The sequence below is a fragment of the Rutidosis leptorrhynchoides genome, chromosome 5 (assembly GCF_046630445.1).
Source record: "Rutidosis leptorrhynchoides isolate AG116_Rl617_1_P2 chromosome 5, CSIRO_AGI_Rlap_v1, whole genome shotgun sequence".
Taxonomy (NCBI): Eukaryota; Viridiplantae; Streptophyta; class Magnoliopsida; order Asterales; family Asteraceae; genus Rutidosis; species Rutidosis leptorrhynchoides.
Window position 1 is genome coordinate 45354278 of NC_092337.1, and position 12227 is coordinate 45366504.

The 12227-nt window shown below is 36.1% G+C and overlaps 1 protein-coding gene across 1 annotated transcript; it reads left to right on the forward strand.

Moving 5' to 3' along the window:
* The first annotated feature begins 5062 nt into the window (after window positions 1-5062).
* LOC139848581 (uncharacterized) lies at window positions 5063-6043 on the forward strand. The gene has a single exon (XM_071838306.1). It carries the CDS (start codon window positions 5063-5065, stop codon window positions 6041-6043), a length of 981 nt encoding a protein of 326 aa, XP_071694407.1.
* The last annotated feature ends 6184 nt before the right edge of the window (window positions 6044-12227 follow it).

Below are 12227 nucleotides of genomic sequence, written 5' to 3' on the forward strand. Positions count from 1 at the left end.
AGGACATAAATTGAGAAACAAACCAAAATATTAAAATTGATTTAAAATGGAATAGAGGACAATAAAAAGGAAAATAAAAGCCAAGTGTGGGAAAATTCTCCAAGTTATTCAAAACATATATCACATATTTTTGTACAAATAACTGAAAATACTTTTGCTTTGGACTAAACTAAAAAGTTTTACCTGATTTACTGTAAGAAAGATGGATCTACACGATGAATCAATTCCATCATTAAAAGGAAGTAAAGTCTTCCGAAAAAAGAAACGCGCTTCTTGATTTTGGTCATGAAGTTGTCGTCCAGACCAGCTGTAGGTTGACGAAAAATCTAGAAAAGTCATCACTAAAATCAGCAGGAAATCCACGGACCTCAGCATTAAACAGGGTCGCCAAGTGGTCAGATTTATCCTAACCATGAGAAGGATTTATCTCGTACAATGGGGGGGCACCGTGCAAATTAGCTGGATAAGACTAATGAATCAGATCCACAGAAAGGATAATCTCCTTAAAAGATCAAAAATCAGCTTTTAAGCCTGATATTACTCAATCCTTGAGATTGACCTTAAAGATTGAGAATTACAAACTCATGGAATTCAATGATATCTAAACTCGAGCTTGAACGAGAAAATATTTTGATCAAAATTACAAAACAATTTGTTTTCTGAAAACCCTATTTTCAATGCGTTCATTACCATTGAACGTAAAATCCTAGGAATTCACCTGGAATTCATTAGGTCACCTGAACCAAATCGGGTGTCAACCGTAAGAACGGTGGTTGCATAGTGGTCAAAGACAGGACCTTGTGCCAGACCGAAAAAAATCATAAGGGTGAGCTTTACTATTGCTCCTACCAAGGATAGTAATTACGTCCGACACGTTATAGACCATAATTAAAAGCATGTCAGGGGACATTGCCTTAACAGTTGCTTGTTCAACGCTTTCCTTTACAACCGGACGGTAGTTTACCGAAAGGTAATATACGGGACAAGTAAACTGGACGTGTTGCTTTCCAAATACAAGGTTAGCAAGTGGGTGACACAAAACCGCAAGTTTTGAGCTAAAATTTTCAAATCTGAAACCCACCAAACCCACAAAAATATTTTGCAAACACCGGTAAAGGGTTATTCCGGAAAACTTATCTAGGGTAAAAACTAGATTTAATTTTCAAAAGATCAAATGTTTTCATAAAGATCCAATTTCCTTAATGGATCTAAATTTTTATAGTCATGTGGGACTGTAAACCATATCGTTACTACCATTGTTTATACCGCCGTATAGAAATCACTGATGTACAAAGTGTGAAGAATAAAGAAGTGATTCTAGTATTTCAAGACGATATTGCTTGAGGACAAGCAACGCTTAAGTGTGGGAATATTTGATAATGCTAAAAACGAACATATATTTCATAGCATTATTCCTCAAGAAAGACAAGCTTTTAGTTGCAATTGTTCTATTTACAAGTGATATTCGTTTAAATAATAAAAGGTGAAGACAAAAGACAGATTCGACGAATTGAAGACGCAAACGACCAAAAAGCTCAAAAGTACAAAAGACAATCAAAGAGGTTCCAATTATTGATAAGAAACGTCTCGAAATTACAAGAGTACAAGATTCAAAACGCAAAGTACAAGATATTAAATTGTACGCAAGGACGTTCGAAAATCCGGAACCGGGACATGAGTCAACTCTCAACGCTTGACGCAACGGACTAAAAATTACAAGTTAATTATATTTATAAATATAATATAATATATAATTAATTATATTAATTATATATATATTATATTTATAAAATAAATCGTCGGCAAACAAAGAGCCAAAAGCTGGTGAGCTGTATTTACAAACTCCGTGACTCGCGGAGTTTGAAGGCAAAAAATGCCGCGAGTCGCGGAGCCCCAAAGTTTGAAACTCCCTATAAAGCCAACCGAATTCTGATCATTTTTCATAACATATATATCCATCTCTCTATCTATATACGTAATATATATATATATATATATATATATATATATATATATATATATATATATATATATATATATATATATATATATATATATATATATATATAATTTATATTTTAATTTTAATTTTAATCCTAATAATAAGGGTATGTTAGCGAATGTTGTAAGGGTGTAAGTCGAAATTCTGTCCGTGTAACGCTACGCTATTTTTAATCATTGTAAGTTATGTTCAACCTTTTTAATTTAATGTCTCGTAGCTAAGTTATTATTATGCTTATTTAATCCGAAGTAATCATGATGTTGGGCTAATTACTAAAATTGGGTAATTGGGCTTTGTGCCATAATTGGGGTTTGGACAAAAGAACGACACTTGTGGAAATTAGACTATGGGCTATTAATGCGCTTTATATTTGTTTAACTAAATGATAGTTTGTTAATGTTAATATAAAGATTTACATTTGGGCGTCCCTATAAATTACCATATACACTCGATCGGACACGATGGGCGGGGTATTTATATGTACGAATAATCGTTCATTTAACCGGACACGGGAATGGATTAATAGCCACTAGAATAATTAAAACAGGGGTGAAATTATGTACAAGGACACTTGGTATAATTGATAACAAAATATTAAAACCTTGGGTTACACTCAGTCGACATCCTAGTGTAATTATTAAACAAAGTATTAAAATCTTGTTACAGTTTAAGTCCCCAATTAGTTGAAATATTTAACTTCGGGTATAAGAATAATTTGACGAGGACACTCGCACTTTATATTTATGACTGATGGACTATTATGGACAAAAACCAGACGAACATATAAATAATCCAGGACAAAGGACAATTAACCCATGGGCATAAAACTAAAATCAACACGTCAAACATCATGATTACGGAAGTTTAAATAAGAATAATTCTTTTATTTCATATTTAATTTCCTTTATTTTATATTTAATTGCACTTCTAATTATCGCATTTTTATTGTTATTTTATTTAATTGCACTTTTAATTATCGTACTTTTTAATTATCGCAAGTTTATTTTATCGCACTTTTATTATTCGCAATTTCATCATCGTTATTTACTTTACGCTTTAAATTAAGTCTTGTATTTATTTATTATTTTACATTTGGTTTTAACTGCGACTAAAGTTTTAAAATCGACAAACCGGTCATTAAACGGTAAAAACCCCCCTTTATAATAATAATATTACTTATATATATATATATTTGTATTTTTATAAAAGTAAACTAATATAGCGTTAAGCTTTGTTTAAAAAGATTCCCTGTGGAACGAACCGGACTTACTAAAAACTACACTACTGTACGATTAGGTACACTGCCTATAAGTGTTGTAGCAAGGTTTAAGTATATCCATTCAATAAATAAATAAATATCTTGTGTAAAATTGTATCGTATTTAATAGTATTTCTTGTAAAATTTAATAGTATTTCGTATACCCCGCTGCAAACATCAACACATCTATATATATTTTGGAACAACCATAGATACTCTATATGTGAATGTTGGAGTTAGCTATACAGGGTTGAGGTTGATTCCAAAATATATATAGTTTGAGTTGTGATCAATACTGCGATATGTATACACTGGGTTGTGGATTGATTTAAGATAATATATATCGATTTATTTCTATACATCTAACTGTGGACAACTAGTTGTAGGTTACTAACGAGGACAGCTGACTTAATAAACTTAAAACATCAAAATGTATTAAAAGTGTTGTAAATATATTTTGAACATACTTTGATATATATGTACATATTTGTAATAGGTTCGTGAATCGACCAGTGGCCAAGTCTTACTTCCCGACGAAGTAAAAATCTGTGAAAGTGAGTTATAGTCCCACTTTTAAAATATAATATTTTTGGGATGAGAATACATGCAGGTTTTATAAATGATTTAAAAAATAGACACAAGTACGTGAAACTACATTCTATGGTTGAATTATCGAAATCGAATATGCCCCTTTTATAAAGTCTGGTAATCTAAGAATTAGGGAACAGACACCCTAATTGACGCGAATCCTAAAGATAGATCTATTGGGCCTAACAAACCCCATCCAAAGTACAGGATGCTTTAGTACTTCGAAATTTATATCATATCCGAAGGGTGTCCCGGAATGATGGGGATATTCTTATATATGCATCTTGTTAATGTCAGTTACCAGGTGATCACCATATGAATGATTTTTATCTCTATGTATGGGATGTGTATTTAAATATGAAATCTTGTGGTCTATTATTATGATTTGATAATATATAGGTTAAACCTATAACTCACCAACTTTTTTGTTGACGTTTTAAGCATGTTTATTCTCAGGTGATTATTAAGAGCTTCCGCTGTCGCATACTTAAATAAGGACGAGATTTGGAGTCCATGCTTGTATGATATTGTATAAAAACTGCATTCAAGAAACTTATTTCGTTGTAACATATTTGTATTGTAAACCATTATGTAATGGTCGCGTGTAAACAGGATATTTTAGATTATCATTATTTGATAATCTACGTAAAGCTTTTTAAACCTTTATTGATGAAATAAAGGTTATGGTTTGTTTTAAAATGAATGCAGTCTTTGAAAAACGTCTCATATAGAGGTCAAAACCTCGCAACGAAATCAATTAATATGGAACGTTTTTAATCAATAAGAACGGGACATTTCAATATATCTTTGAATGTCAAAAGATACCAAGTTTGAATGAGGATCAAAAAATCTCTGGGTTTTTGCATGCCATTAATCCGCAAAGACATCCAACGCTTGTGCGACGTTTGAGAAGAGATGTTCCGCTAACTTTTGCTAAGGTGCAGCAAGAAACATATGATTACATCAGAGGTGGAGAGGATAATGCTATAACCCCCGCATGTGGATGGGATAAGGATAAAAGTTGGCGTAATGATAATGATTATTTCCGTGATGGAAACAATGACAACTTTCGCGGTTCGGGATATCTAAGGTGAAACGGAGGTGGTGGTTACCCGCGTAATGACAGAAATCATGGTCAAGGTGATAATCATGGATATAACCGTCGTGATCGTTATTCTTCATGATGGAATAATGAATCTTTCAACATTATTCAAATGTTTACAAAGACGCCTAAGAAAATTCTTTTGCAAGAAAGAGTGGCAAAATCTTTTCCTGATCCTCAACCTTTAGCGGAAAATAGCAGGCGTGATAAGTCCAAGTTTTGCATTTTCCATGATGATTATGGTCATGATACTAACCGTTGTAGAGATTTGGCAGAATTAATTGCGGAGGCATTTGAGCAAGGTAAATTGGACCATTTGATAGCTCAAGGCGCTGCAAGTACTGCAAATGCGATTATCTTACCCGCAGAGTCTAATACTCCACAAGTGCCAAATGTTGGTGCGTTTGTTCACGCTGATCGGAAAGCCCCCGCAGTAAAGAATTTAGGGGTTAAAATGGTGAGTAAGAAAGAGAATTTACGCGAAATTCAGGTTATTAATGTAGTGGAGGCTCAAAGAAAAATGTCAGTGTTCCCAGTATCTGAACTATTCGCGAATTGGCAATGCCCCTCTATCACTTTCCCTCCTATAAACTTAAGCGCGGATCTTGATAAACCAGTGGTGGTTTCATGCCGCATTGCGAATACTAGCATTATGATAATGAAGGTGCATGTTGATACTGGTAGCAGTGGAGATGTAATGTATGAGCAGTGCTTCAACAAATTGCCGGCACATGTTAAGGCTTTACTAAAACCTACCGTGGTTTCGCTGGCTGGTTTTTCAGGAGAATCAACTTGGCCTATTGGTCAGTTGGAATTGAAAATTGAATTGGTAGATGATCGCGATGAACTACTAAAGCGGCAAGCCTTGTTAAACCTTTATGTAATGCGTAATCAATCTAGGTTTAACATGATTCTTGGGCGCACTGCTTTTCGCATGTTTGACGCAATATCATCTACGTTGCATGGAATGGTGAAGTTTTCTACTTGCAGAGGCATTGGTACGCTAACTTCGGCGGTAATGGAACCAATATGCGCGATGATTACTGCTGGAGAGAGCATTGGTGTTGAAGGGCATGCGGTGCTCACTGAATAAGAGTAAATGTTTGCCGTAAAAAACATTTTAAGCAGTTGATTGGTAAATCATGTTTTAGTGAATATGTACTCTGTTACGTTGTTTTTATTAATGATTGTTATTTCTCAAAAAATGCGAATAAAAAGTAGTGAATTTATGTTTTAGCGATTTCTTTCTATACAAAGCAGAAAACACTTCGTGTGGCCACGCGTAGTGATAATTTTGCAGAATACAAACGCTTAAATCTTGCAACACTGAATGAAAGTCTTGTGCAAAACACAACTAAGTGTTTGCAGAAATTCTAACATATATGGCATTATTTTGCTAAGTAATGATAAAGCCTACTTATGCAGTAACAATGCGGATATTTCATGAAATTTTAACTTTAAAGCCAAGTGGTAAAGCTGCCCACTTGTGTTAAGTGATAAATGTTGCGTAAGGATAAAATTTTCTAAGCATTTGATCTTGTCATACTTAGATGCTTCGCAATGCTAATAAAATTACCTAAGGATCGTTTTGGCGGACATAGAAGATTCATAATGTATAAGTTTATACAAGTACATATTGTTTCGCGAAAGTACATACTTATTATGTGCACAATAATAAAAGTTGAAAATTGCAAAGGACAAGTCTAGATTATGAATATATTGAATAAAGCGCTATATAAATAAATAAAAGTTGCAACTGCAAAATATAAAAAGTTTCATTAATAAAGCGCTATGCGAAGCGCGCTATAATACAAAAAGTGCAATACAAGATTGCGGTTACAAATGTACAAATTTCACAAACACACTACAGCTCGAGTGCCTTAATGTCTTCAAAAGTTACATTCTCCTTCCGGCTAATCTCCTCCAAAGCCGGAATGGTAACCTTTTAGACCTCCTTTTTCGCCTTATCCAGTGATTCCTGCGCCTCTATTGTTGGGCATATTTCTTTGGCGATGTCAGCAGGAAGTGGCTGCGAAAGGTCGCCAAGTTGGCAAAGCAGGTCATACCACTCGCAACGAGTGGCGAGCTTAGATGCTTGAGCATATGCCTTGAACTTTTTGGTCACCGGCGCGGAGTCCATAACTTTATCGCCAAACTCAGGAAGATACTTGACAAGTTGCGAAAACTGCTTTTCCGCAAATTTCGCTCTATTTTTAGCGCGGAATTTTCATTTTGAGACTGTTTGAGCGCATCTTCAGTCTTCTTCAATTGAAGCTCTAGCTTATGAATCTTTTTGCGCTGAGCTTGAACAGTTGCGTATTTCTTGTCATAGTGGTCTGAGATAGTGATGAACCGTTCAACATTTTCTACGGTTAAGCAAATGGCGTTAAAACAGTTGTTTATTCGCTATCTTTCGGCTTCAGCGAATGAAAGTTCGCGGTATTTAGTGTGCACACTCTTTGGCACAAACTTGCAGAGTTTTCGGTAGAGTTTGTTAGCATACTCTTCCTCTGCAGCTTTCGCGGCGTCTTCATTACAGTTTGATGTTTCAGTTTCGTAGGGAAGGTTTAAGTCTTCGTTGCCAGGAGTTTCAAAAATGCCTTCGGGGATATCCTCACCAATGTTATATAACTCCTCTGGCTCCTCAGAAGAATCTGAAAGAACAACTAAAAGCGGATAAGCAAATAAAATGAATTAATGAGCGCAGTCATGATATCAGAATAATATGCGCAGTAATGTGAAATAACGCTAACTTACTTGCTTCTTGCTCGGCTATGGTGTGAAGGCGTCTTTTGCGGGGAGTGGTAACTTCATCGGTTGTGGCTTTACGTTTTCCCCGGTCTTCACCACTGGGAATAGTAAAAGTGTTAAGAATAGGCTCATCAATGGGAATGATTTCGCCATCGCCGTCCTTTGCGCGGCGCGCAGGCCTAATCGCTTTAACGTCCGCTGTTCTCATCAGCTGGTCAAGTTTAACTTCTGCAAAATTATATCGCAAAAAGTTTTACAAATATAGTATAAGATAAAATGAATTTTTGCGCAAAAGAAGAGTATAAGAGGTATACCATTGTTTGCTTCATCAACTAATAGCGCGTTGTGATCGCCCCATAGCCAATATATGGAGACTCCGCTGATATAAAGCGGCCCGTTGGCGTATGCTCGCATAATCAAGCCAGTATTCTTGATTGAGTTGAGGATCTCCTGTTCGAAGTCATCCGGAGTAATTTTATCGTTCGCGTGGGCATCCATCTCGGTACACCAAGTCTTCACGATATTGCTGTCGGCGTGGGCAGTCTTGTTAATAAAGAAAAAAGAACTGCGCCAGTTCCCAATAGAATCTTTGGGAGTAGTCATCACGCCAAGACGGCCGCGGAATGAATACCACCCCTAATCGTGTGGGGTAAGGCTGTTGAAAGAGCGAAAAACGTTAAGCATTGGTTGCTTATTAAGTGCGTTGCAATACATCTCAAATAGTACGATTTTGTTGATAACATTTGGATGCAATTGAGCAATTGCAACCTTGTAATGCTCACATACGCTACGAAAGAAAGGCGTAAGTGGCAGATGTAAATTGCCGTGAGAAATGGCAGCCTCATAGATCGTGATCATATCTTTAGGAGGGGCGTTGGCCCTATCCTCTGCCGATGATGCGGTAGGAGAGAATTGAGCCAACAGTGGATAATGCTGCTTTAGGGTTTCGATCTTTGCCACCGTCATATATGACATGAAGGCATTGGGTGTGTTAGCAGATGATGATGATGCCATTTTTGATTAAGTGAATGGATCTGGTAATGAATTTAGAAAAGGCAAAGTGTGAATTGCTAAATTGCAAGTGGCGAGTACGGATTTCGATATACTTCGATTGGAAAAAATTGATGATGAAAGTGTAAAGTTGTTAATGCGAGTTGCTTTGCTATTTATAATTAAAATTCAGGCGAGGAAATCGTAGGGGTAATGATTAATTTTTAACAGATAGAATTACCGCAACGCGTTAACGGTAATTATGTAGCCGTTACAACATTTTATGATTTGACAGCCTTTTCAGAGTTACTGCTGTTATTACGCGTTATCATTGTGAAAATCAACGGTAATAAATTCACGGTGAAAAATTATTAACATCTGCTGCAAACATATTTTTTATAGAAAATTTTATTTTTTTAGAAGTTTATCATGATACATTTGCTACGCGAAATATATCATAATAAACTGGGGGGACTTGATCATATACATAGCATTGTATATGTATATTTTATTTGCTAAAGGCTAAAAACAGAAGTTGCACGAAGTATATTCAAAAGGTTTGACATATCCGCTGAAAGTTAAGTCTGCGGATTATAGCACACTAATAAAAGACTGCGGATTATTTTCGCTAAGTCAGCGCGGATGGTTAGACAATCCGCACACCGCGAATATTCTGGAAACTATAAATAGAGAGCTTGGCCTCTCATTTATAGGTTGTTGATTCTCTGCCATTTGCCTAGACCTTTGTAATTTTCACTTGTGACTTTGCCCAAGGAATATTTACATTGAGTTACGGTGAATCATGCTAATTAACAATCAAGACCGAGTCGGGGTGGTTGATCACTTGATTGAAAAGTGAAAGACGATCATCAGGGCTCAAAATAATCATCAAACATCCCATTCTCCATCTTAATATCATTGCACTTGATTCTTAATTAAGTAACTCTTTAATATAGGATTGATCAATTTGTAAATGCCTTTATAAACTATTTACGATTATGCCATATTTTTTACATGCTTCATTCAACTTTGTCTTGGACACCATGTCTTTCGAACGTTGGAATGGTAGATTCCTTAAATTTTACTCCCTAATAACCACATTCCAAAACGAAAGCGTGTTTTGATCAATTCTTTGGTTTGGATCCTTCGAAGCCACAATCCACGATTTAGCTAACTGTAACTCGTCTTTAGTTTCCTAATGATATTCAGCCCTTTTGGATTTTAGTTGAGATGTTTCAAAAACCACCTATTTGTATCTGCTCTAGACTTTCTTCGAGCCATGGTTGTGTTTGTTTGAACTTCGAGTTGTGTTTGCAGGATGGATTGTGATTGTTGCCACATCAAAAACTTGTTGACACTGCTCGAGGTTCATTTGTAGGAACAGTGGTTTGTGAAAATTAGCCAAACCCCATATTAAGAGAATTACCCAAATTTGAGCTGAGTCGGGTGAGTAGAGTGAAAGAGAGTTCCATTGTGATTATAGATGATATGGGTTGTTGAGAATTTTATGAAAATAAAAATAATTTATGAAAATAAAAAATACAATATGGAAATTTGTGAAAGTATAGGATCAAGAAGTTTAGACCACTCTTAACCATGACGGTCCGTCATGGGATCACTGACTGCCACATCAGCGCCATATTAGCACTTACTTCTCATCACTAACCAACCACTAAACTGCTAACATCCATGACGTACACATCACTTGGTCTCACCTCTATTTTTTTATATTAAACTTATATATTATTAACTTATATATAACAATTAATATCCTAAAAATAAAAATTTTATTAATAAGAAAAATATTACAAATTCCTAAAAATAAAAAAAAACCTTTACAAATTCTTAAAAAAAAAAATGCATTACAGATTCCTAAAAATAAAAAAAACCATTACAAATTCCTAAAAATAAAAAATAAAAACCATTACAAAGTCCTAAAAAAACGATTAGAAAGTCCTAAAAATAATTTAAAAAAAACAAGTTCAATACGACGATCGTGTCGTCACTCACGTAACCCTCATTGCTACTCTTGTGTGGGTAGTGAGGATGAGGTCGGGTGTTGAATTTTCGGGTCCAAATACCAATACAATACAACCCAATTCGGTTGCATTTGAGTAACGCTCTCCCGAAAATTTCTTGTCATTCTTTTTCGGTCGTGATAAACTCAAACTTATCGGTTTCTGGATCACACCAAGAAAAATCCAATGCCTCGAAGTCAACATGTTCCCGTATGTAGTCAAACAAACGCCCCGTGTCCCAGTAGGTGATATCGAGTGACTCTGATATCGACTAAAAAGTCACGTTTTCACCCCGGTATTAAGGTCCAAAAACAAGAAAGATTCGAACTTTTCTGCAAAATACCTACTTCTTCAGTTAAAATTGAAGAACAAGTAATTACGAAGACGGTGCAAAAAGAATCAAGAGAATCGGAGCTAAAACGAAGATTCTAGAGTGAAAACGGTGAAAGATAAGAAATCAAGTTACGATCCAGGGAATCCAGCTGACCATGCAAGCCAAATGGCCTGCCAAACAGCCAGCCAAAGGGCCTACCAAATGGCTTGCCTGGCTCACAAACGGCTTGCCTGGCTCACAAACGGCCTGCCAAACGGCCAGGGCAAACGGCCCTTGCAAACGGCCTTTGCAAACAGCTTGGTTTGGCAAACGGCCCCTGAACGGCCTGCCAAACAGCCTACCAGTTGTTTGCAGGGAAATATTTAGCTTATTAAAAGGGTCTTTGTCATTCATTCCAACACACACTTCAATTCACTTCTTTCTCTCTCTTGTACACTATCAGTCATACTTTCAAGGTCTTCGACTCCGTGCGGGAAACCTAGTACCCGGAGAAGAACGCCGAAGATTATATTAGGAGCAGTCTGGAGTCTTGAAGTTGTCACTTTTGTATTCGGAACTCGTTTAATCTACTGGTACTTCTATCCTTTATCTTTATATAATGTCTTCTATCATTATGTTCTGTGATATTGTTGCCATGATTAGCGAGTAGTTATCTTTAGTGTATGCTATGATGTAAGCAGTTACAATGCTGAAATAATGTTATGGTTTGTGTATGTCATTGAAATGCTTTCCGATTATACTTTAAACTCAATCTCTTTTCCAACTAATAGAACGTAGTTATTGGCTCTGTTATTGGGAAGTCGCGAATCCCGATTCAGAGTACACTATCTGTGTCACCCCTTGGTAAGAGAAGTCTATCGGATACAACGTAAGATCAATTGAGGTACACCGGTTGTAGTAAGTTTATCAAGCTTTGGATTCCGACTGAGGACTCTTTCGTTGTGAAACATCTGACTAGACCCTTAGTACATTGTTGATCCCAGACCATGCTAGTGTAGTTACCAAGCATATAAACTTCAAACGTGCACGCTGAAGTACAGCAGTTGTTGTAAGCTGCACCTCTGCTAAGTAAGGCCATGGAACCCGGTCAGTGTTGATTAGTACACTGCACCATAACTCGGTCTCAAGCATTGCACCCCGCTTGAGGGATTCTTAGTTAATTAAGGAACTGTTTGTTTAGACAC

What these genes read in the sequence shown, in the direction of transcription:
- LOC139848581 (XM_071838306.1), top strand. Translation starts at nt 5,063, where the DNA reads ATGTTTACAAAGACGCCTAAGAAAATTCTTTTGCAAGAAAGAGTGGCA.